The sequence below is a fragment of the Microtus oregoni genome, unplaced genomic scaffold (assembly GCF_018167655.1).
Source record: "Microtus oregoni isolate MIOR12 unplaced genomic scaffold, Mior012 000077F_ref0000221, whole genome shotgun sequence".
Lineage (NCBI taxonomy): Eukaryota > Metazoa > Chordata > Mammalia > Rodentia > Cricetidae > Microtus > Microtus oregoni.
Window position 1 is genome coordinate 1,324,537 of NW_024544029.1, and position 26,130 is coordinate 1,350,666.

The 26,130-nt window shown below is 41.5% G+C and overlaps 1 protein-coding gene across 3 annotated transcripts in view; it reads right to left on the reverse strand.

The window, feature by feature from the left end:
• Positions 1–25,666, reverse strand: part of Nell2 (neural EGFL like 2) — a 319,609-nt gene extending 293,943 nt beyond the window's left edge. Inside the window, exons 1-3 of one of the 3 annotated variants that reach the window (XM_041642655.1) lie at positions 25,476–25,666; positions 24,810–24,895; positions 24,280–24,408 (exon numbers count right to left, since the gene is read on the reverse strand). In XM_041642655.1, the coding sequence (XP_041498589.1) occupies positions 24,280–24,408; positions 24,810–24,873 (193 nt within the window). In that variant the 5' untranslated portion in view covers positions 24,874–24,895; positions 25,476–25,666. The other 2 variants (XM_041642656.1, XM_041642657.1) reach the window with 2 other exon arrangements.
• Positions 25,667–26,130: the final 464 nt, after the last annotated feature.

A 26,130-nucleotide genomic window follows, 5' to 3' on the forward strand; every position in this document is an offset into this window, starting at 1 on the left:
CTTACCGTGGGACTTGGTGGTGTCCCAACATAATGTGCCAGATTTTGTTGACTCCCCATGGAGGTCCTTACAGATATGGAGGAGTGGATAGGGATTGGGCTGGGTGGGAGGGAAAACTGTGGCTAGGATGTAAAATGAAATCTAAATAAATAAAAATTAACAATGTAATAACATGTCCAAATTCCTTCAATGAAAAAAAAGTCAACATATCAAGACAGTAGATGAGAAGAAATAATAAAAATCAGGACTGAAACTAATGAAATAGAAATGAAAATAAATCAACACAAAGAATCAAAAAAGGGGAAAACTTGGCTCTTTGAAAAGATTGGTAAACCCTTAGCCAAATTAACCAAAAGAAAAAGAGATAAAAGATCCAAATTAATAAAATTAGAGATAGAAATAAAGACAGTACAACAAGCACTGAGGAACTTCAGAGAATCATAAAGACCACCCTAGAATATTTTTAACTGGAGCATTTTCAAGATACATATAGCATATCAAAGCTAAATCAAGACGGAGAAAGTAATTTGAATAAACATATAACATCCAATAAGATACAACCAGTGATTTTAAAAATAAATAAGGATTTAAAAAAAAATCCACAGCCACATGGAATCATCAGAGAAATCTACCTTCACAGAAGGACTAACACCAATGTGCCTCAAATTATTCCATAAAATAAAACAGGAAGAATCTCTTCCCAAATACTATTTTGAAGCTAATATTACCCTGATATCAAACCTGAGACAAAGACCCAACATAAAAAAGAGAATACTGGTCCAAACTCCACAATGAATATAGCTGTAAAATTTCTCAATAAAATACTTGCAAACTGAATTTAAAACCACATTGGAAAAAGATTCTCCATAATCAAAGCAAATTATTAATCACAGAGATGAAGGAAATGGTTTCATATTAGTAACTCAGTACAGGTAACCTGCCACATAAATTGACTCAAAAATAGAAATCCCATGATCATCTCATTAGATGAAGAAGAGAAGTACTGACCAATCTCACTCATGAATACTGATGCAAAAATACTCAATAAATTACTAGCAAACTGCATCCAGGAACACATCAGAAAAAAATCATCCGTCATGATCAAGTAGACTTCATCTCAGAGATGCAGAGATGGTTCGACATACAAAAATCTGTCAATGTAATCCACCATATAAGAAAACTGAAAAAAAAAACACATGATCATCTCATTAGATGCCAAAAAAAAGCCTTTGACAATATCCAATACCCCTTCATACTAAAGGTCTTGAAGAAAGCAGGGATACAAGGAATGTAGCTAAACATAATAAAGGCAATATACAGCAAGTCAAGAGCCAACATCAAACTAAATGGAGAGAAACCAAAAGCAATCCCACTGAAATCAGGAACAAGACAAGGTTGTCCACTCTCTCCATATCTATTCAACATAGTACTTGAAGTTCTAGCAAGAGCAATAAGACAACAAAAAGAAATCAAGGGGATACAAATCAAAAAAGAAGTCAAACTCTATTTGCTGATGATATGATAGTTTATATAAGTTACCCCAAAAATTATATCAAGGAACAACTACAATTTATAAATACCTTCAGTAATGTAGCAGGATACAAGATTAACTAATAAATAGATAAATAAATAAATAAATAAATAGCTCTCCTTTATACAGGTGATTAATGGGTTGAGAAAGAAATCAGAGAAACATCACCCTTCACAATAGTTACAAATAACATAAAATATCTTGGAACAACTCTAACCAAACAAGTGGAAGACCTGTATGAAAAGAATTTAAAATCTTTGAAGAAAGAAATTGAAAAAGACACCAGAAAATAGAAAGATCTCCCAAACATTAGGTAGATAGAATTAACATCATAAAAATGGCAATCTTACCAAAAGCAACCTGCAGATTTAATGCAAGCCCATCAAAATATATTCGCTTAAAAACTCAATGAGAATTCTCCTAAAACTTATAAACATATTTAGCAAAGTATCAGGATACAAAATTGATACTTGAAAATTGTAGCCTTCCTGTATACCAATGACAAACAACATAATAAGAAATCAGGAAAATAATCCCATTTACAATATAGCCTCAAAATATAAATAAAATAGGGGCTGGAGAGGTGGCTCAATGGTTAAAAAGGACAGGCTGCTCTATCAGAGGACCTGGATTTAATTTGCAGCATCTACCCTCCAGCTTACAACCATCTGTAACTCCGATTCCAGAGGACCTGATACTATCTTCTGTCCTCTGTGGGCCCAAGGAACACAATTAGTGCACAGACATGCATGTAGACAAAACACCCATACCCACAAAAGCGAGTTTTTAATGTGTTTTTAAATAAATAAACAAAACATATACAGTCCACAGATGAGGGGAGAGGGGAATAGCAGGTGGGTAAGTGAACTGTATGTGAAGAAGTCTTATGAAACCTGACTGGTTTATGGGCTGGTTAAAATATATTCCTTTTAGAAGGGGCATGTTCCACATGCATGTGCTATATGTGCCCAGAAAACATGGGCTTTTACATGAAAATCTGAGCGCTAGTCACAGGTTATATCCCTATATGTTATTGATCAGTTAGACCCCAGAAGTCCCCAAATCAATACAAGCTGGGGTCTGGGCATAGGTGGAGCTGTGTTCTTACTGCCCACATCACACTGCACACAGGCCACAATGTGCAGAATTTTTTCCATGTATAAATACAAGTCTATTCTACTGTTCCAACACCTTTTCATTGATGTTATAATGTTTTTAATTGAAATACAATTACTTCTTAAATCACTGATTTAGTAGGAAACATCACTTGTAAGGTTTGTTTTCCTTCTGTTTGCAACAAACAGTGCCACAGATGTGTTTCTCAACGTGTACAACTGAGAGAAAGGGAATTTCTTAATTTTTTGGAAATTCATGTAACTGTTTTATGCATGTGAGTGTTTTGCCTGTATGTATGTTTATGCATCATCTGCATTCCCCTGGCCTGTGGAGACCAGATGGGGAAACTGGATGCTTTAGAAATGGAGTTACTGACAATTGTAAGCCACTATGTGGGTGCTGAGAACAAAGCCTAGGTCCTCAGCAAGAGTAGCCAGTGTTCTTAACCCTGAGCCATATCTGAAGACAATAAAGTGTCTATTTTTAGCATTACAAATGACAATTATTTTATTTTCTCAGCCTGGCAAGCCATAAATTGTCACACATTTCCAGCTCCTCTCTTACTGAATATGTACTGTCTTCATTTTCTGCACTTCCAATTAAAAAGTAAAACCGAGAGTTCCTAAACTCTCAGTAGAATAATCGTGGTTAAATAATAAAGACTCCAAATACTGTGTTAAAGTATTGACTTCCCTAATATATCTTTGTCTATGCCTTTTTCCTAGCACAGATGAGTGTGTGTAAAACAGCAGGGAGCACTCACTGACCACAACCTTTCCTAGTCACATGACTCCCAACTTAAAGTTCACCAAGCGCATGGCATGGGACACTCCACTCTTCAATACAGGACAATAAAATGGATGTTGTGGTGGTCAGTGTCCAGGTCAGTGTGTTAGCCACATAAATTATTAAGCATCAAATAAAAAATTAAACTTAAGCTCCTCATTTACTTAGCCACATTTCAAATGCTTAGCAGCCACATGGGGCTGGTGGCTCATACACTGGCTTGAACATTTCCGCCATTTCATTCTATTGGCCAGCTCTAGTCTAGAGAAGCACTGGGGCAGAATGTATTCCTATAAGAAAACATAACACGTGCTCTTTAAATTAGCAGAAGCTCAATTGAAGTAAAGTAAATAAGGAAAATTTAAGTTTGTAGAGAAGATTATACACACACACAACACACATGCACATGTGAGCACGCGTACGCGCGCGTGCACACACACACACACACACACACACACACTCAGGAATCCAGACCACCTCAACACAGAAAAGCCAAGATTATTATTGTCTCCATGGTAATATGAGAATTCTCACCTGAAGAGCTTGAAGCCGCCAACAGCCATTGGGCCAAGATCAATTTTTCTTTTTTACTGCTTTGGGTGGTCTCTATTTACATGAGGGGTTAAGCCCAAAAAACAGTTCAAGTTCACTAACCTAGGACAGAAGATGTCTTGAGCTTCATTTTAAGGCAGTGCTTACTCTGGTTTTATCAAATGACAGCACAATGAACACAGACTAAGGACATTTGGGCTAGGAACACCAATCACCATATGGGCTAACGCTTGGAGCAGATCCCTTCAAGTGTGCTCATGGACGTGGCTGACAGTCATTCAAGGGACAACATACAGGCCAAAGGTCTGTAAACGGTGCTCGTATAGCATGTGTGGTTCATTACATCAGCACATAGTTAGAGGTCACTTACTCCCAAAGACAAGAGTCCTTGGGCCACTCTAGTTAATGATGCTTTTACATTAAGGAAAAGATGCAACATTGCCAGGGAAATGTGGCATCAGCATCGACAAAGACATTCTCTGTGTGTTTGTTTATTTGTTCACTCATTCATCCGAGAGCCTTGACTCTGCTGATGGAAACATCTTTAGTCTAATCACACCGAAATGTGCCAAGATAATCTTGGGTTTGCAGCTCACTAGAAATGCTGCTCAGCATGGCTGCCCTGGATCCGGTCATCTGTCATGCTGGTATATTACTGCTCTTGCAGCCCTTTGCATTCTACATGGCTGCAGTAATAGAGCAGCCTGGGTTCCAAGTGAACAGATTCTAATTTTCCTTCCACATTCCTGCATCAATCCAATTGGCTTAAGAGATGCACTAATTTATTCTAAGCAATAGAGCCCATTTGAGATGATCAACACAAAATAAATTCTTTTTTTTTTTTTTTTACTGTTTTCACAGGCTAGCCAGCAGCATCTGTGATTCATCATGAAAGTATTTATTTGGATTTTTTTTTAAACTTTTCAAATGATCTTTCAATTTCTATCTGGGCTTTCTCTATATAATACACATATGTTTTCTATGAATTTTTAAAAGTTATATTACTTTTTAGACTCAAAACCATCAATCCATGTACCACAACTTATAAATGCTATGAACCCACTATCAGTCACAGGTCCAGGTTATTTTTAACGCCTTTTAAATCCAAGAATATGCTGCTGGGCTGTTGAACTGTTACAGAGAGCAAGCGATCATTGATTACCTGAAAAGGTTTTCACCCTGACATGAGAACTCGGGGTGTCATACAACAGTCTGTGACATGAGAACTCGGGGTGTCATACAACAGTCTGTGACATGAGAACTCGGGGTGTCATACAACAGTCTGTGACATGAGAACTCGGGGTGTCATACAACAGTCTGTACTTCCAACAGCTAATGGTGTCAGGACAGAAAATGAACCCAAGGGCCTTGCATGCTGGCAAGCATGCTGCACCGAGCTACATTGGTAGGCCTTTATTATTACTTTTTGAAATAGTCTTGCAATATAACTCGGCCTAGCCTAGAACTCCAACTCCTGCCTTCGTTTCTCAGCTGCAGGGATTACAGGCTGTCCGTAATAGATTTTGAAGGCATGTGATGCTGATAGACCTTTAAATATAATTGTCTACTATTTTACATATTTAGAACACTACATCCTCACTGTAAAAATAGAAAAGGGGTAACAATCTCACAGAACTTAATCCTTAATGAATGAAGATGAGTCGTATTTTCCTAAAGGAGCACAGTGAAGAATTCAGGACTGAGATTACACAATCACTGTTGTCAGTGTTGGCGGCAGTGTGGCTGCTTGTGCTGTACAAGGCCATCAGCACAGAGAGGGCAGTATTTAAAACCTCATTCTCATACTGAAATAAGAGTATTGCATTATTTTCTTACATGTGCTTTACACCTATTAAATTTCTATCTTCCAAACTAAGGTATAAGAAGTATGAGGATCATATATCCTGTTATAATTTATAGTTTATCTCCACCGAGACTAATACAGTCAATTTAACACGGTGGATTATTTCTACTTGCTTATGTGTAACAACAGGGATAATATTCTATAAATTATGAATGTTCCTTCCCTACTGCATCCAGCTTGGCTTGTCTAGGCATCCTCCTGTCTGAGCAGAAGACCTGCTTGGTGCAGAGGAATGTGAAGAAAAAGGCCATGGTAATATTCGACTTCTAGAATTCAAAAGATGGGTTTTTCCTGAGACCATAGCCATATGCAGCTGCTGCTACTTCTAGAGAGGATTCATTAATATCTCAGTCACTTCTTCCCATACAGTAGGCATTATGGCCAGGCTTGGTACATGTGACTCAAGGAGTTCTTAGCAGTGTGTGAGACACATTTTCTATGATGAGAGGGCAAGACAGAAACAAGAACGTAAAACGCTACCAGTCTTTCGAATCCCATTTATTAGAATGCTGTGGTAGGAAGGTAAAAATGAGCAGTAAAGTGGGGAGAGGGAGATTTGAGGCTGCAAAGGGGGCTAAGAGGGTAAATATGTTCCCCACCAAGACTGACAACCTGAATTTGATATGTAGAAGCCCAAAGATTGGAAAATAAAACAGATTCCGTCCTCTAGTCTGCACAGGTGCTCCAAGGCACTGTTGTGAGTTTCTCAGTCCAAATAAATAAATAAATAAATAAATAAATGCCTTTTAAAGGGGGATTTTCCTTTCCTGGGAGTCTTGACCTGGGGAATAGAGAAATAGCATAGAATAGAGAAGTTGCATAGAAAAGTGAGGACAAAGAGGCAGAGGAAGACTAATGCCCATTCCCAGCTTGAACTCAAGGAGATGATTGGCTTTGAGGGCAGCACAGTATACAACAAGGAGAGCTGTGCCAAAGTAACTCCAAATCTAGTAGGCTGAAAGGAAGAAACGCTACACTCCTGCTCTAAGGTCTGGCTGGGCACCTGTGCAGAGAAGGAGACTCCTGAAGAACAGTGAAGGGGAGCCAGCCACTCCAGCGAGGCTCCCACAGGAGTGGCAACCAGCCACAGAAGGCTTTGGAACATCAGTGGGATTTGGGATGGGACAGATGGACAGGAGACACCACAGATTCTGCTCAGGCTAGCAGAAGGCCAGTGTACACAGGACAGCACAGACTTGATCTAAAAGTATAAACAGAACACACAGCAGCAAGTGTGTGTCGGACATCCCCCAGAGCACAGCAGAGGCAGACACAGGACACTGGCTCTTCCTCTTCTCTGGGACTCATGGAAACAAAACAGCCCTCTAAATGTCTCAAGTTATTCCTCAGGGTATGTGGTCATCAAAGCCATGCCCCTGTCTTCGTGACTCATAATCTTAGGGGAAAATAAATAGGAAGTCAAGACTATCTGGCAAATTATTTTATTTTCTTCAATATTCTGATTACTGCTTTCCAAATAAGAAGAACTAATACTTTAAACAGCGGGCATTGAACAAAAGCTGATTTGTGTGAACAGACTTCAATAATGCCGTAAGGTAACATGACAAGCTGCTAGTACCCCACTGCCCCATCTGTCTCCACACAGGTCAATATGAATGTAAACAGCCCTGAGGCACGCCTAACTCTCCATACCCTCCCACCTCACTGTTCGACAATTCAGTCCAATTCCAGGAAGTTATGTCTATCATTTGCCTGGACTATGGAAACCACGGCATTCCATAACTTATTACTATTTGAGTCTGTTTCTTTCTGTTACATTTCCACATCAAGGGAAAAAAAGACTTCACAAGTCAAGGAGTTTGAGGGTTTTTTAAAGATTAAGTGGATATAATATTTTTGGAGTGAGACAACGTAAACTCAATCAAAATTAAATATACCTGCTCATCAGAGAACTTTATCAAGAAAATGAATAGACAAGGTATCGACTAGAAGACAAAGCTTTCAAAATTAATGTCTGGAAAATGACTTATATCTACAATATATGAAGAAATAATAAAAACCAACAATAAAGTGATGAAAATTTCCCTTTCATAACCACTGTACAATTATTTCTCATAAAAGAAACTATGTGACAGTTTGTTGAGTACAGCATGAGCTATCAAAGAAACGTAAATAAAATTCATAATGAGCTGCCTCTCACACCTACCGAAGCAGATCCAACAAGGGACCAGCACACAGACCTTCACTGAGCATATGTGATGTCCACATGTGTGAGTGTGGTACAGACTTGTACAAAATATCAATCTCTGTGACTAACCACCTGAAGCTTCCTTTAATCATTAGATAAACATCTACCTAGAAACTTTGGAACTTCGGAACTAATGTCCCAAATATGACGATATTGGGTGTACAATCATCAAAATGCATCAAACTAAGTATGAAAGATTCATGCATTAAATTACATGTTAATTTCACTGTGATGAAAATAGATATAAATTAAAATAGTTTTATAAGGACAGTGATAATTTTGAGAGCCCAAACTACTAATTTAGCAGAGCTGTAATTATTATTAATGATAAAATAATGAACATTTACCAATAATTACACAACTTTAAAATGAGTCAAGCAGAAACGGAACTCTGAAAATGGGGTGAAGTTAGAGAGGACGAGGATGTCTTTTATGCATTTGTTGGTACTTAGAAAGTGAAAAAAGAGAGACACTTCAAAAATATTTTGTTTTTCTCTAAAGCTATAATATAGCAATGACTTGCTTAATGACTTGTTACTTATAATTAGTCCCATAATTTAGTTTTTGAAGATAAGATTCAATTAAGCTTGAACCATAATGTATCAAAAAAGAGACAATTGGGTCTGAGGTGATGGCGAAATAGGTAACGTCCTTGCTGTGTCAGCATAAGGACCTGAGTTTGGATTCCCAGCACCAAAGTAAAACACGGGGTAGAAGGCAGCTGTTCTCTTGGTACTGGAGAGGCAGAGACAGGAGGGAATATGAGGTTGTTAGCCACGCAGACTAGCCAATTAGCAAGCTCTCTGCACCCTGCCTAGGGAACACTGAATCTGGTGTGTGGCATCTTCTGCCACAACTTGCCCTTCCTCAGTACCTACAAAGCCACAGGGACAGATTTTGCCCTTCAGAAACATCTGATCCTTTGTTTTGCAGCAACTTCTGTTCTGTCTTCTCTAATTAAAAACAAGTCTCAGTGAAGAAAGAACATTCATTTCACACTTCCCATGACCTCACTCATATTTTTATAGATTTATTTTAGCTGAATCTTGTATATTTAATCCACTAAAATATCCCTGCGAATATGGGCAAAGAATTTGATTTATTCTTTCTTTAAATGGAGAGATGTGGGTCTGAATTTATACCTATTTAATAACTTGAGGAATTTTTCTCCCTGTGGGTTTACATTTCAACATACATATTTTAAAAACTAAATTTAATTTAAAAAAATTTAGAAACCAAAGTTCAGCTTATTTACGCCTTCTACAATGACAGGGTAGAAGAGAAAAATGAATTTTCCAGTAGCACCATTCAGTTGCTCATACCGTTGGAATCGTAAAGCGAGAGACCCCTGCAGCTTCATGCCAGTCGTTCCCAGAAGAGAGCAGCTGGACGTGCAAATGCTGGATGGAGTGGTTACTTCTCCTAGTCCTTCCAGGAGCAGCTAGGAGGGCGCAGATGTGCAACCCTCCTTTGCTTGCCTCGTATCTGTGTAGTTAATGCTCCAGGCAGTGGTGGAGACCAGCCAGCAGTGCAAATCTTCGCAGCCCAACTGGCCCTTTCCTCGCTCTGCTGCCTGGCTTTACTAATTTGCTGAGCAAAACAAAAAACAATAATCCATTGACCAGGTGGGTTCTCTCTACTCAGAGGCTCCCTGCCCTGTCGGCGACTCACACAGTGAATATTTGTTTTTCTACGAGTCCTTGAAACATGTCATAATTTGAAAATGTTATCAAAGAACAACGCAAATTCTATTATTTTCACTACAAATGTAACCTAGATATTAAAAATGGACCTGTGCTAGATAAGGGATGAAAATGCACCGAGATGCCGTGCTATAGGAGGCATTTACAAGGTGGGTGGTGTAGTATTTATAGAAACTTTTAAAAAGATAACACATCCGAGTCTCAAAGTCTTCAACGTGAATGGCAGCCAATACTTACGCTTCTTCCCTCAGAGGCCTTGTTTCCGGTCTGTTACCAGGCTCTCACATCTACTTCCAATCAGTCTGCATCTTAAGTCTTACATAGTGTATAGCTGATAGTGGTAGGAGTTCCTTTTTTACTGTAGAAGTTAAAGATGAATTGCAGAAACCCCAACCAGAGTTACAAATGGTAAAAGCCGCACTACAATTAGTTACAATTTCTGTCATTGAATTTCAAGGTGAAGGCGTTTGATTAAATTATTTTATAAATTTAGTTTCAGAATAATAGCCAAATATTAAATGTTTTAAATTCCCAGAAAGGCCTAAGTCCAAAGTCTCTGAATTCAAATTTAAACTAACAATGAGTTCTCTCTGAGAAAGTACGTTGCTCGCTCCCTTTTGGAGTCTGAGGCTTCTTCTCCCACAGTGAAGGGTCCCTTCACTTGTAGTTGAAAACCAAAAACAGACTAAAAAGGCATGACTTTTTTAAGTTTCTTGATTTACACGATCTGTAAATATCCTAATTTATTCTGAACATCAGGGAATAGAGACTAGAAACAAAAGCAATAATGCTAATACTTACTCTATAACAGAAGCTTTGGAAACCTGTCTCAGAAGGATGAACAACTTCTAAATGAAGCAACACACAACATACTGCCTCTCTGGAATAGTCCCGCGTTAAATAAGTCTGTGTTTATAGTGTGCTTAGCAATTTGATGAAATGTGGGCAGAGCACACTCATGAATGTCACCTCTCTCTGCAAGCAAGGCCAGCAGGCTGGTAGGCAGTAGCAAAGTCCACCGCTCCTTGGACACATTAGAAACGTGCTTGCTGAATGGATAAATGAATGGATAGTGCTCAGAATAAACCAATTAGTTTTGGAGGAGACTGTTGGAAGTATTTTTCTGAAACTGACACCAAGTTTGACTCATGCTGACTTCTCTATGGGTCTTGGATTTGCCCTCTACACCAGCAGAAGTATGAGAATTGTAACTCACATAAATAATAAAATTTCTAGTGCTCACATTAAAAATGTAAAAAGAAACTGTTTTAATTTTAATAATACATTTATCCGAGCCACGATATCCAAAATATTATTCGATGTAAATTCACCATAAAATAATAATGAAGTTTTGTAACTTTATACTGTCTTCAGAGTCTGTTTTTATACTTCAGACCCATTTCCGTTTGCAGAAGGCGCATGCCAGCACTCCATGGCCGCTCAGGTTAGTGACCACATTAGACACCTCGATTAGAGACAATTCATGACTTTGGTTGAACACCTGCACCACAAGAAACCATTTCAAAATATAAATTCCTAGGACTCACTCTCAGAGACACAAGAAGGCTTTTAACAAGGCAGTAAAAAAGAAAGACAAATTGCAAACTGACATGTGGGAGTCAGTGCTCTAAGGCAACCCGACGTCAATCTAAATCCTCCTATGCACAAGTCTCCAGCATCTAAAGGGAATTCCTCCAGCGCTGTGTTTGTTCTCTGAACTAATTCGTCCAACCTTTTTCAAACATTCACCACCTGTATTTGTTTCCAAGCCTGGCAACTGTTCTTTAGACACAGTCTAGAGACTATTTGACTTAAATAATGGGAAACAGCCACAGTATAAACAACTCAAATGATTGTTTATATGTTCCGTGGTACATTTATATGAATATGAGTGTCCCTGCCAACTCTTTAATTCATAACTCTTCAAACTGAAACTTTAATCTCCTATTTTCAAGAAGCGTTTGGTAAGCCTAAGATCTTCAACCTGCTGCCTGTCACAGCATGGCCTAAAGAGGCTTCCAACTTTCAGCTTTCCCATGACTATAGAACAAAATGCTGGTGTGATAGAAGGGTTCTTTGGGCCCTTTTGTAGTTACATAAATACAAACATTATAATATTCTAAAAAAAAGCCATATTTCCCATGGGCTCACTTAATGTCACAGTGTTTGGTCACTGAACACTTACTGAGAACACAGTGTATATTCTGTAGAGCACGAAGTTACAATAGGAGCAAGACAGACTCTCCAACCTCAAGATAACAAAACCAACACAGCATATTTCTAGTAGGTATGTAAGGAGTTCTCACCAAATGCTAGACTCTTGAATACATAATCATGATGAAAAGACACAAATCTCCAGCATTTTGGAGCTTCTGGAACAACTGATTGACAACAAACAAAGTGAGAAGTGAGTACAGCAGTGTTTTCAGGCGCGAGACATTAGAGGTCAAAGTCAAGAATATGTGTAGAGTAGAAGACTTACTATATTTTTCACTGCATGGTCAGAATAGGCCTCTTTCCTTGAGAAAGCTCATAAAATGGGCAAAATGAAACGCATGCAGGTATTTGGAGAAAGTACATAACAGGAGAATGAGCATCTATCTGGAGAAAGTACAAAACAGGAGAATGAACAGCCAGTGTAGCCCCGTGAGCAAGGGCTAATTGTGGAACAGCGAGGAGACCTGACAAACTGAACAAGGGATAGAGGAACAAGCGGTTTAGAAAGTAGAGGGCTTATGCGGGACTCTGTAGACATAAGAACTTAGTCTTCATCTTGAGTTGCATAAGGAACTAATGAAAGTTTGGGACAAATCAATGGCAAGGTGTGTGGTCTGTATAGGTGCTGCATATCTGCCAGCTCTAGAGCCTAGGTCCTGGATGCTACTGCATAAGAACACTGACTTGGGATTAACTCTATCTTTTCTTTCCTTTGTCAAGACTAGCTGAGTAGGGCTTTTATCAATCATCCCATATCTTCCCTGTGTAGAAACAGGTACTTCTCTTCCACGAACTCTTAGCAGAGGTACTATCAAGAACAGTTTAGAGTACACACGCCCAAGATTCCAGCACCTTTCAGGGGGCCAAAAGGGAGAGAAGGGAGCTCTGCTCCACCCTGTTATTCCCCTACAATCTCTTAAACTGGAATCAGAGCAAGAAATAATTGCTAAGTGGAGGTAAATCAACAGGAGGCGTGTCACACACAAACATAAGGGTTTAATGTCTGCTACCTGAGCCATCAGTTAGCACCTTAGCAAGTTCTGAGTCACAGATGGACAATCACAGGAATGTAAGAAAGGACAGCTGCCTGCAAGAACGTGGTTTCTAACAGGCACAGAGAGCATGAGCGAGTGAAATACAGCCAAGCAGAGGCGGTAACTCATCATGGCAGCGATTTTAGACAAGTGACACTTGGATCATGACATGCACTGCCCACTGCCCTCTCAAAGGGCTACAGCTGCTCCGAGTCAAACCAAGGAGGTGCCCATCAGAATTCCATGCCCATGTAGTTGCTCTTGTGGAAACTTAACTGTCATCCTCACTGAGTGTCCCAGAGCATGCTAACTGGGCCCAGCCCATTACCAAAATATTCATTCCTTCTTTCTTTTCCCCCTCTAACCATGCCTCCTGAATTAACTTTGGGAGAAGAAGAGACATATTTCTTTAAGTGACATGCAATTTTAATGTTTGTTCTCAGAATTAGCACATGGTTAAATCCTGGAGAGACTTCATTACAGTATTTACCCTGAAGAATGATTAGCGCAATTTTAACTGTCAAGTTCAAGACCCAGTTTCCCGCCACCACGCAGACATACTTGTGAGAGTTGGTTGAGAGCTCAAAAGAAAGTTTAATTCAATTTTACATGAATTCTCAGTTCCCCAACGGAAGCTAACTTCTCTCCTCCTGCTGGGAAATCCCCTCAAGCATCGAGACTAATGCAGAAAAATGTGCTACCTCACAGTCCGGCATCCCTTCAAACTGGGTTTGAAGAAGCAAAGCCAAGGGTATCAATGGGGTGTACTCCTCTTGCAATCAGGAAACCTTTACTTTCTTCCTTTTTTACAGCTTATAGATGGTTTTTCATATTCTTTGCTCATGCCTACTCCCACCCTCAATGTTAGCAAGGACCAGCAAGTCCCACTGTGTGTCACACTGACAGTGACTCAAATATCTCCCTCTACCAAGAAAAAAAATCTCGAATTGCCCAGACTGGACATACGATGTTAATATAAGAATAATGTCTTTTTTTGAAACCTAGCTGACAACCTAAATAACGTTAATTCCATCTTCAAACTTAAATCCTCTTTGCTATATAACATAGCATCCACAGGTGCTGAGTGTTAATGTGTGGACAGTTGGGGATTATCATTCTACCGACCACACTGTCTCCTGACTGCCGGAGATTCTACGTCAACATGACAAGAAAACATGTCTGCACCATGACCAAGTACTCCAAATCTTATCCCATTAGAACATCAGATAAATAAAAGAAAACATGTCTGCACCATTACCAAGTACCCCAGATCTTATCCCAAATAAATCATCAAATAAGTCATTAAAAAACACCTAATTTTAAAAATGTTTTGTCTAAGATTCATTTATTTGTGCTTTATGTGTATTGAGTGCTTTGCCTGCATGTGTCCATGCACCATGTGCATGCAGTGTGCTAAGAAGCCAGAAAAGAGCATCATACCCCCTGAAACTGGAGTCATAGATAGTTATGAGCTTTGCAGTGACTGGGAAAAGAACCCATATCTTCTGGCAGTGTAGTCAGTGTTCTTAACCACTGAGTCATCTTTCCATCCTATCATATAAATAAAATCAGTTCAAAAGTCCTAGGAATGACACATCAGACAGACGGTGGGCTGGGACTCAAAAGTGCTATCTGTGATCTCAAGAAAGAGTATCGATTTGGACAGTGATTCCACATGAACATGCCATCCAAGATGCTAAGGAAAGCCGGTGACAGATTCCTGGACACAGTACAGAAAACTAAAAATATTACTGAAAAAAGAAGGTGGGTGGTTATTTATACCTATCACATGCCCCAACCTTGGATACCATACCTGGGGAATCTCTTCACTTAGAAGAAAGGGAAATGGGAACCAGCTCTGCAATACATACCCCAAATACCTGTCCTGGTGAAGTGAAACACTGGGCCCCTATCCTTGTGAAGTGAAAGTCCATGGTCCCAGGACTGTCTAAGATTATCCTGTTACCAGACACACAACTCTAGGCTCAGACTGGTTAAACGAACTTGGTCTTCAGGCCCACCTACCTTCATGATAAACGCAAATTACAGAGTAATCTATTAAGTTACTCATAAACTCAGGCTGCAGTCCTGGCTATCCATAGGTCCCAGCCCCATAAAAGTACTGAGATGGCCTCTACTGCCCTGAACATCAGATCCACCCCAATGTGAAGCAATCACACAGCATACAACCTTACTTTTTAGTACTGTCAAGCCCAATCTCCCCACAAGGACACAACAAGCCCAAATCAACACCCAATATTCTGTGTACTGAGGCTCAAGGCCACCTCTGTCACACAGAATCCTGATCTCCCCTATATATTTAATCAATTTGGATCCACACTGGTGGGTCTAGGGAACAGCTCCGACTATCTACTTCATAGGACAGCATTACCAAGGATTCTAGCATGAACACCACACACACACAGGATATCAAGTGATCTGGCCATCATCTCTGGACTTCCTGAATGATGTGGAGCTCCCTCATCTACAAAGATGACAGTAAGTCCCTGCTTTTCCAAATGCACAGACAGACACAAGAAACAAGGAAAATCAAGGAGAGAATAATAACCTCACTTTAAAATAAGAATATTCTCTTGGTTCTTGAGCCAGAAAAAAATAAAAATGTATAAATTTATAAATGTATAAATTGCCTTTCAAAACTATTGCTGTCCTGGTTTGCTTCTGTTACTCTGATAAACACTGACAAAAAACTGAGTTGTAGGAGGAATCTTTCATTTGGTTTCCAGGTTGAAGGCTATCATCAAGGGAAAACAAGGCAGCAACTCAAAACATGAAGCTGAAGGCAGGAACTGAATCAGAGGCCACAGAGAATAATTGCTTGTTGGCTTGCTCTCCACAGCTTGCCCCGTTGATTTTCATACACAAGGACCACTTGCCCAGCGGTGTCACCACCCACAGTAGCATGGACCATCTCACATCAATTATTAAAAAGAAAACGTCCTACAGACATGCCCATAGGTCAGTCTGATAATGAGAAGTCTTCACCTAAGCCTTCTTCTTCCCAGGGACTTTTCTGGCTTGGGTTAAATTCGCAAAAAGTATCTGGCACAATTGTCCTGAAGAAACTCATCACACCTCAGGAAATGCCAAAGGACGGAGCTGGAAGGATGGATCACCAGGCCAAAGGGGCTGCAGCCAAACCTGACAAGCTGAGTTCAGTTCTGGGACCCAGATGATAGAAGAAGAGGATAAATTACATAAGCTATTTTCTGTTTCTACAAGCACGCTTTGGCATGCATGTATACACACTAACACACAGACACACACACACTGGAAAATACAGGGAAAAACAAGCAACAGTGTAGAGCAAATGTCACAACAGTCACTCAAAGATGTGTTCAGTGAAAGTATATAGTCTGAGGATGAATAGATAAGAGGTCATGAAAGTAAATGTTAGGGGTGCGAGGGTTTACGGAGAGAGAAAAGAAATAAATTATTTGCAGAAAATTTTCTGACGGGCTGGAGAGATGGCTCAGTGGTTAAGAGGACTGACTGCTCTTCCAGAGGACCCGGGTTCAATTCCCAGCACCCACATGGCAGCTCACAACTGTCTGAAGATCAGTTCCAGGGGATCTGACACTTCACACCAATGCACACAAAATAAAGTTAAATAAACCATAAAAATATTTAAAAAAAAAAGAAAGAAAATTTTCTGACTATGAGAAAATATGTAAAAATATAGGTAGAAGAAACTCAAATTCTCCAATCAGATATAATCCCCAAAAAACTTTTTAAAAACATACAAGCAATTCATCAAAAATCCAGAAATTGTTAGGATTTGCCAGTGAAGTTTCCACCCGGACACCTGCACGTTGAATGCCTGGTGCCCAGTCAGTGGCAGTTCTGAGATGTGACTGGATCACAAGGGTCCTAATTTGATGAAGCTGGAGCTGAATGGATTCTTTAGAGAGTGTGCAGAGGAATTAGGTCAGTGTGGGTGTGCTTCTGAAGGTTACATCTTGTCCCAGTTGTTCCTCTCCCTGCTTCTGGGTGCTGGGAGGTGACAGCTGCCTCTGCCACAGGCTTCCGTTGCTAGGATGTCTCGTCTTAACCTGGACCCAAAACAACTGAACTAGCCCTTCGTGAACAGAAAAAAAGGTGGGGGAAGAGGGCAAAATTGATGTGTTCTCCTCTTTATTTCAGATATTTTTATCACAAAACAATGATATTAACACAGAAAACAAGTGGGTCCTTCTTGTTAAAATACTTAACCATTTTTTTATCAGAAGGCTTTGAAATGGTTTGTGAGAGAAACTTGTAAATGTGTTGAAAAACTAACTGGAAAGCATTTATACAGCAGCCAGTGGAGCTTCGTGAGTCACACTGTGGCTCAGAGAGCAGAACGCTGCTGGGAGTGCAGAATAGGGAGTGAGTTCAGGGGTCTCGGGAGGCGACTGGACTGGAAGGCCTTAGGTTACACTCAGGCACAAAGTTGTACACATTTTGTCCATACCCGAGACTTCGTAGAAGGCTGAGTTGAAAAATGAAGTATTAGTTAACCGGAAAGAAAACATTTCAAGTCAATGCAATCTTTGGGAAGTTTCATGAAAGTCATTGGCTGATGTAGCCAGATTTACAGTGAAGACCAAAAACAAAAAGCCAGAGCAGAAGATATGAGAACTATGCAGTTTGGTCAGAAACAGAGGACAAGAAAGCTAGAGCAAAGGGGTGGGTGTTTGCTAAAGATGCTAGTTCTGTCTTAAAAGTCTGGGGGCTTCAAAAGGTTCAGAGAAGCACCTGCTTCACAAGCCTGGGGGTCTGAGTTTAGTCTTCAACTTTATATTTTAAAAAAATGGGAGCCAAACTGTGGTGGCACATGTCTTTACCCCAGCACTTGGGAGGCAAAGAAAGAGAACCTCTGTGAGTTCTAAGAAAGCCTGGTCTAGAGAGTGAGTTCAAGGTTAGCCATGACTACAGAGAGAAACTCTGTCTTAAAATTAATAATAATAATAACAATAAATAAAACTGGGCATGTGGCACATGCTTGCAATATCAGCCCTGAAGAAGCAGAGCTGGAGTCACTAGCCAGCAAGACTACCACACTGGGAGAGCCCCAAGCCACTCAGAGGCCCTGTCTCAAAAAGCAAGATGGGTGGTTCAGTTTCAATCTAAGGATTGAAATTAAATTTGATCTTTGGCCTCCCTAAGCATGCTTATACATATTCATGCACGTACAGACAAACTCAGAGAGAGGAAGAGAGAGGGGAGAGAGAGAGAGAGAGAGAGACGAGACAGACAGAGACAGAGAGAGAGACAGAGAGACAGAGACAGAGAGACAGAGACAGACAGAGACAGACAGAGAGACAGAGAGAGACAGAGAGAGAGAGAGAGAGAGAGAGAGAGAGAGAGAGAGAGAGATGCTAAGTACCTTTTACCAGGACAACAGGAAAGATGGCTTACAAGCATTTTATGAATAAGTAAAAGTCCATCCATCACAGTCTCCGTAATGAAAAACAGCAAACTTATTGAAAAGGCTTTGTTTGCAAAAAGAGGTCCAAGGTCCCCTCCATGCACCAGATCACCTAGGGAAGCAGTGCTTCAACCATCAAGGCCATCAAGTCCCATGAGGCATGTGTTGCCTGACTCAGGCTTGCTACTGCTGGAGTGAGCGGCAGACCACGGTGTCACCTGTGATCCTTGCTCTACCAGTGTACGGAATAAATGCTGTAGAAGAGCGAAGCTTCAGTGGAGATTTCAAAGCTGGCCCTGGGAGACCAGGCAATGTATGACAGGGTCAGAAACCCAGAAGTCATATCAAATACTGTATCATATTAAATCTTTCCCAGCAACAGTGGTCTTGCTATGATTATGTGTGTCTTTTCAAAATACATTGATGAAATATAAAACCTACAGCGATAGTATTGCTGGAGCCTTGAGATAGCAAGAAGTCACGAGCACTCCATCCACTGAAAGAATTAATGTTGGTACACAAGAGGATAAAAGGAGCACACCAAGAGAAGCTCTGCCTTTCTGCCATAGGAGACACAGGGTCCCCCATGAGGAATGTCCTTCACCGAACTAGCATCTCAATGAACTAAAAGAATAACAAACTAAGCTCAAAGCTAACAGAAGGACTGAAACAATAAGGATTGGTCAATAGATAGATAGATACATACATACATACATACATACATGCATACATACATACACACACACATAGACAGATAGAACTATAGCAGGGAGTAGGGAATAGAAAGTTATAAGGAACTGAGACCTAGGGAGGTTTTGTAAAATAAACAGCATTGACATAATTTCAGCTGAAGTAAGCAAAAAAGATTTTAAAGAAAACAAATCACAAATGAATGAGAAAACATTACAGCTGGTCACACAGAGTTTAAAAGATTCTAAGAGAGGAGGACTCTGACCGATATTCAGCCTGAAAATGGAAGCCCTGACATGCTCTTCCACGCTCTACTTGTTCAATGCCCAACTCCAAAGCTACTTCCCCGGGTCTAGGGATTGCTTACAGACGCAGTCACTTTCATGCAACAAAATACTTTAGTTGCCTATTGCTGATAAAATGATGATATTTATCAGTGATTACTAAATTTATTATTTCACAATTCAAGATTCCAGGAGTCCAGAATTCATTTCACTGCACTAAAATCAATATGAAACCAGTTTTGTACTCCCTCTCATAACTCCGGAGGGTAATTGTTTCCTTGCCTTTTCTAGGACCTGGAGACCCGCTGTGTTCTTTGGTTTTTGGCCCAATTCCATCTTCAAGGACAGCAGTAACTGGGCTAGCCTTTCTCACATTATAGCACCATGACACTGACTGCTGACTATATAAGGCTTATGTAGATAACCCCAAATAGCATCATTAAAGTAAGTTCACAACCAACCTTAATTTCCCCATGTCATAACAAAACACTCCGGTTCCAACAGTTAGAATATGCATGCCCCTAGGATACCCTTACTTCACCTATACAAAACATATTTGTACACTATTAACTTTTCAATTACGCTATGTTGGTATTCTCTACCATGGAACCCAGTCCCTGGATGGATGGATGGATGGATGGATGGACGGACGGACAGACAGAGAGAAAGACAGATATCCTTTAACTATCACTATAAATAATTCTTCAAAGAGTCTCCCTAAAGCTGAGCCTCCCTAAAATAGAATACAGACTCCCATTACGTTCTGAATTTTTCATATATTTCATCTTAATAATGACTAAATTATTAACTTAATAATTGTTTGGTAGCCAATTTTAATGCACAATGAAGCTTTAATTTTTTGATTTGCTACATGCCTAACACTAACAGTATAGTAATTGTATAATAATGATTTTAGTGGATGAACTTAACTTATAACAACATTCACTAATGGAGTACCCTCACCCCCGAAGCATAACTTGTGACATTCTTCCTGGGTCTACCCGATTTCTCAACTCATCTCTGATCACTGCCCTATTTTGCTCCATCAGAGAGCATCCTCAGCCATTACCCTGGAGCTTACAGATGCCCACTGTGATGGTTGAGCTTCACTGTCAACTTGGCTGGATTTAGGATCGCCATAGATAGAGACATAGCTCGCTTGCATCCCTAAAGGATGTTTCTCATGCGGTTTAACTAAGAAGGACACACCCTGAATGCGGGTGGCCCAGGGACTGTGGTCTCTGACTGGATACAAAGGAAAACAGGAAAAGTGAACTAGCATGAGCATTCATCTCCTCCTCTCTGCTTCCTGTGAACAACACATCTGACCCTCAGTCCCTCTGCTCCTTCTACCACAGACAGCCATTCTCATTGCCACGCCTTCCCCCTCAGACTGTGAACCAAGTAGCTAACATGCTCCATTATCATCACACTGAAGACAAGCCCACATCATCCTTGCCTCTGTCAATGTGGTCGCCAACCAGCGGCACTGGCCTATCACCAAATACCTGTGAACACCTTTTCCTTCTATGTAAAGGTTCTTTAAGAGGAATTACCAAGGTAGCTTTAAATTATCATCTAAGGGAAATATGTTTTGATTTTTGTCTACGCTTCAGCGTTAATGAGACTATACAATCTACAAACACTTCAGAAGGAATTTGCGTACGACAATGGATAAGATTATCTATTTTAGGAACCTGGATGAATTGTTATGATCAAAGAGCTAAAACTGAAGCTAACTTCAAGTGTGTGCTTTCTTCTCTGTGAACTCTCATGAACACAGAGAAAGGAAAACTAGTATGATCATTATCTGGCAAAATACTAGCTAGACTCCAGAACCAGGAGAGGGAACTCCTTTATCAGAATACAATCCTATATTTTTAAAAGCATAATAAGTGTGTTTTCTGGCTGTGTGTCAGATTACAGCCAGAAATGTCTAGAACTCCAAACCACTGCCTAGACACATTATGTAATTATTATAACAGGTATAACCCAAAGTCCAAGTACATTAAGGAAATGGTTAAATTTAAAATCTCATTAAATTTTCAAACAAACTATAAGTCAAATTTCAGCCATGATAGGATGGTGTTGTGATATTATGGTTGATATTACCATAAAAGTTATGATTTGAAAGCATATGTTTTACTATGAGCTTAAAACAAAATGCTAAGTAGTAGATTCATATTTCACAGTAATTTACAAAAACCATTCATGATTTCAAAAATACCAAAGTGTGTGTGTTTGTGTGTGTGTGTATACACACACATATATAAATGTATCTCAAAAATCAGACAGAGAAAATGAAGTAGCAAAAATGAAAATATTAATTAAGTAAAAGTCACAGGGCAAACATATTTTGAGGTTTCTTATTATAAAATGAAGAGACGGGAAAGTATCTGTTGGAGAAGCAATCGATGGTTCTGAGCTCACTTGTTATTGAGAACATATCCTTTAGCACAGAAAACTTGCACATGAAGTTTGTATGAAATCTGGGAGCATCTCTCAGGCTTTTTAATTTGTTTCTATTCCTGCTATGACATTTTACAAGCTATATAAAATACCGGCAGCATTCTCAACTCACTATAAATGGAACCTCAAAATGCATCACAGTCTGAGAGCTTTTTGTCCCTCTAGACTCCATGGAATCCAGGGAAACACCATGATGCAGAGCTGGTTTTTGAAAACAACCTGCTGCTCCTCTAGCCTCTGAGGAAAGACATTTTAAAGGCCATGCAGAACTACCAATTGGTCACAGGTCCACTTGTTGCTGGTTTCAAAATTCGAATCTTATAGTAAGCAAAACTAATAACGCTCATAAGTAGTGCATCAGAAACATAACATACACCTTACAAGAATGCAGTAAGCAGTAAATAGTCATTAGTCCACAAAGTGATGTTCATAATGTGGCAGGAAATGTTATTTCACATCTCTGAATGAAAACTATATTTGTGAAGCATTTGTTTTTCTAATATTGGGCTTGGTGTTAGCTAGGAAACAAAGGAAGCTCACCAGTGAATACTGACATCCACCAACTCAGGACAGTTCAAAGAAAACACTGGGCATTTGCCATGTGTCTTCTTAACATGGTGCATACCTTGAACAAGCTGACTACTTATGTAGAAATAAATATTGTCTTAAATTAACCAGAAAAAGAAACTGTTACCCTGAAACCATTGCCTAGAAACTGTCCAATTGTCTAATGGGTAATGGGTCAATGTCCACAGGAAGTGTGCATTCCTGGAGGTTCCTACTTGCAACATCTGAACACTCTGTATCGGAAGCTACTGCCCCTAAGAAGATTTAATGGAGCCTTTGAGATTATCAGGACAATTCAAGGGCTTTGATTATTAGAAACTTGGTTTATGAAGCTTCCTGGTTACTTGACCCATCAAGTCCTGAAATAGCTTGCTTCCCATTTTGCAGAGACCAAATTAAAGAGAGAAATAATACATGACATAAGCCAAAAGCCTACATTTAATTACATTTCTATTCAACTCTGAATTTTTGTTGACAATTGAGCTCTATTTCCTTGATCACATCTGGCCATTGTTTTCAGATTCCCAGCCCCACCCTCCACAAAGCATCTGAAAGTAAAGAAAATATCATAAACACTTGTCACAATAAAAGCACTAATTAATAACTTTAACTGAGATACTCTTTTTATAAAAAAAGAGTTTACATCTTAATTCCTTATTAAAAAAAATTTGTCTTAAATAAATGCAACACATGTCCCTTTCTCCCTTTCCCTACAGCACTTAGGAGCTGCTGTCCATGGTGACATGCGCTGGCTGCACGCGGCAACAGCGCCACCAAGGAACCCTCCAAGTTGCATCCTATGTCTGTTTCTTGAAGGCAGCTGTGCTGGGCTGGTTGCAATTTGCATAGCCAACGCTTCGGTAATTATAAGTTGCACCACTTCTTTTGAAGCCATTTCTCCCAATCGAAAAGAAATCCCCCGTGTGTCATTGGGGAGGACGTCTTGATCCTCCGGATACAGGTAGCCAACCCCGGGTCTCTCGTGCCTCTCTGTGCTTCACCATGAGTAAGTCTGATCTCCAGGGACAGTTTAGCCGCCTTTTAGACCCACAAGCTAAACACCTTCCCACAAACCGAGCAGTCTCCAAAAGCTTTAATCAATCAATTTGCAGGCTGCTTTTAGCGAAATTTTAGTTTTGACTGCACAGTACATCTAAATATTCTTTGAAATATGGACATTTATGAATGGCCAATGTCCACTGAATTCTAAAAGAAAAGGAAAGTTTTTAAAGCCTATGCACACAATTATGGCAATGGGGGCATGTGCTTCTGGGTGAACACTCCTTTGAAATGCTTTTAAAATAACTGTAATAGTGTTATTCCTTTCCCCTTGCCACTGGTGGAGAGGCAGAATAGGGAGCTTTGCCTGGTAATCTTGCTTCAAGTACAGTGACGTGCAGGAAAAAAAAAAAACGTAAAGAAATTCCTCTCGGTGGACATCACAGCGACGAAACTTTGGGATGTCGGTATCTTAACCAAGATTGAGCTGTCCTGTTTCCTTCCCAAATCCATTCCGCCCAAACGAGTCGTTTGTGTTACAATTTATTGTTCCCCAGACGCCCAAATCACCCATCTGCCTCTGGAGTTTCTAGTCGGTAATTAAGGCATTATCCATTAGAACCGCCAAGTGCACCAAGTGAGGAGCAGGGAGAGAGAAATGAGGGGAAAACACCACACTTTAAAAGATCAAGGATCTGGACCCGAGACGCAGAGGGACCCCACGCCCCAGATGGGACCCTCCGCCTAGCCAGGGAGCAGCGCCAAGTTAGCAAGAGCCTCGGGGCCAGCTCCTCCCACCGCACCGGGGGCTTCGCACTGGGCCATACCTTGGAAGAGGAAAGCTTTCGTCCCATTATGCAGTCCCGGTACTTGGCGCACTCCGGCCGTGGACTCCCCAAGTTCTAACTCTGTTAAGACGTCAATCTGTAGGGACGGGTCCACACCAAGCCCCCAAACTGATGGGAGTGGGGAGGGGTAGGAAAGAAGAAAGAAAGAAAGGGGGCCATTAAAACGCAAGCCTCCACAGCTGCATAGAAAGCATCTTGGAGACAATATTGGGAAGTGCTGACAAGAGGAGATTCCTTCCTCCACCATGAGAGCCTTACCTGGACGCGCTGCCAAGCTTAAAATAGCAGAGCGCCCGGTCCCATTTCCGTGACCTACTTTAAGCCCTCTCTGTGCAAAGTTCCCCCTTAGTCAAAGACCCTAAGGGCGTGACCTGCCTCCCTATCCCCAGGACAAGCACACAGGAGATCCAAATGCAAACCCGCGCCCTCCAGAGCTCCCCAGTCCAGAAGGACTTGGGGCGGCGACCCTAAGGCTAGGAGCATCCCGGCCCAGCTGGACGGCCACTCACCCGCTCCGAGCCCGAGGATCACGCAGAACGTTCTCAGTAACACCCGGGACTCCATGGCTTGCATCGGCTCAGTCCATCGTCTCCGTCTTTAAAAATAAAGATAAAAACCAAGAGGTGCTGGGAGTGAAGCGGGAAAGCCGCGCCGGCCGCTCCTGCGACTGCCTCCGTGTCACCACCCGGGCTCAGACGCCTAAGACAGAGCGGGGCGGCCCCCCCGGGTGCGCGCCGAACTTGGAGCCGCCTCTGTGCGCATCGCTCCCGCACGCGGCGGGCCGAAGCCAGGTCGGGCTCGTGGAGACCTGCACCGAGCAGCGCTCCGCGGAGCCACGCCGCCCGGGCGCGCACGCAGAGGAAGAGAGGCGGCTCCGGGAAAGCCGGGCCGGGCCGCCCCGCACCCGCCCGCGCTCCCGCGCCCGAACCTGTTGGAAAGGCGGAGACAATGGCGAGAGCCTGGTGCCGCCGAGACCGCTCCGGGAGGGCGGGGCGCGAACAGGGGTGCGGGCGGGGCGGCCTCTCTCCCCGCAAACAGAGCCGGGTCCAGCCAGGCTGGCTCTCAGTCGCCCTCCGCCACCCTTGCCCGCCCGCCCGCCTGCAATCGCAGCCTTTGGTAAGGATCTTAAGATCTCAATGGCAGGTGCCAAGTTGACGGGCGGCGTTTGCTCTCACCCCTCGAAATCGGGCGCGTGTCTCCAAAGCCCGGCAGAGAGAAAGGACCACCCAGCCGCAGGAGGCGAGGTTGCAAAGAAAGGCAAGGCACCCGGCCGCCTCGGGCAAAGGAGGGAAGTCCGTACTCAGACACGCGCTGCACAGCAGCCCTGGAAGGGAACCCCCTCTCGGGTAGAGAAAGGAACCCCGCCAAATCACGCAAGACTCCTAGGGGAAGCTGGACAGAGGAAAGAGACAGGCAGAGATGGGTGGTGAGCCAGGGAAGCTTGACCAGCCCTGTCTGAGAGGCTCTCTGCCCAGGGCGGGGCGCTGGAGAGCCTCCAGGCACAGACTGCACATAGAACTTAGCCAGGACTCAGGGGCTGCTGGACAGCTCCAGGACCTCTGGAGCCCCTGCCAAACTCAGACCCTGGGACAAGGGCCAGAGCTGGGGATTCTACGCACTGAGAAAAGCATGGATACTTGTAAGAAAGAATAGATGTTACAGATAAGACGATAAATGGAGGAAGGATGGATGGATGGATGGATGGATGGATGGATGACGGCGGGTGAATGGATAGATGATAGATGGATGACTTATTGGTGGACAGGTAAGCATATTACTAGAAGATAACCATACATACTTAGGACTAAAAGAGTGGGAAGTGCAGTGATT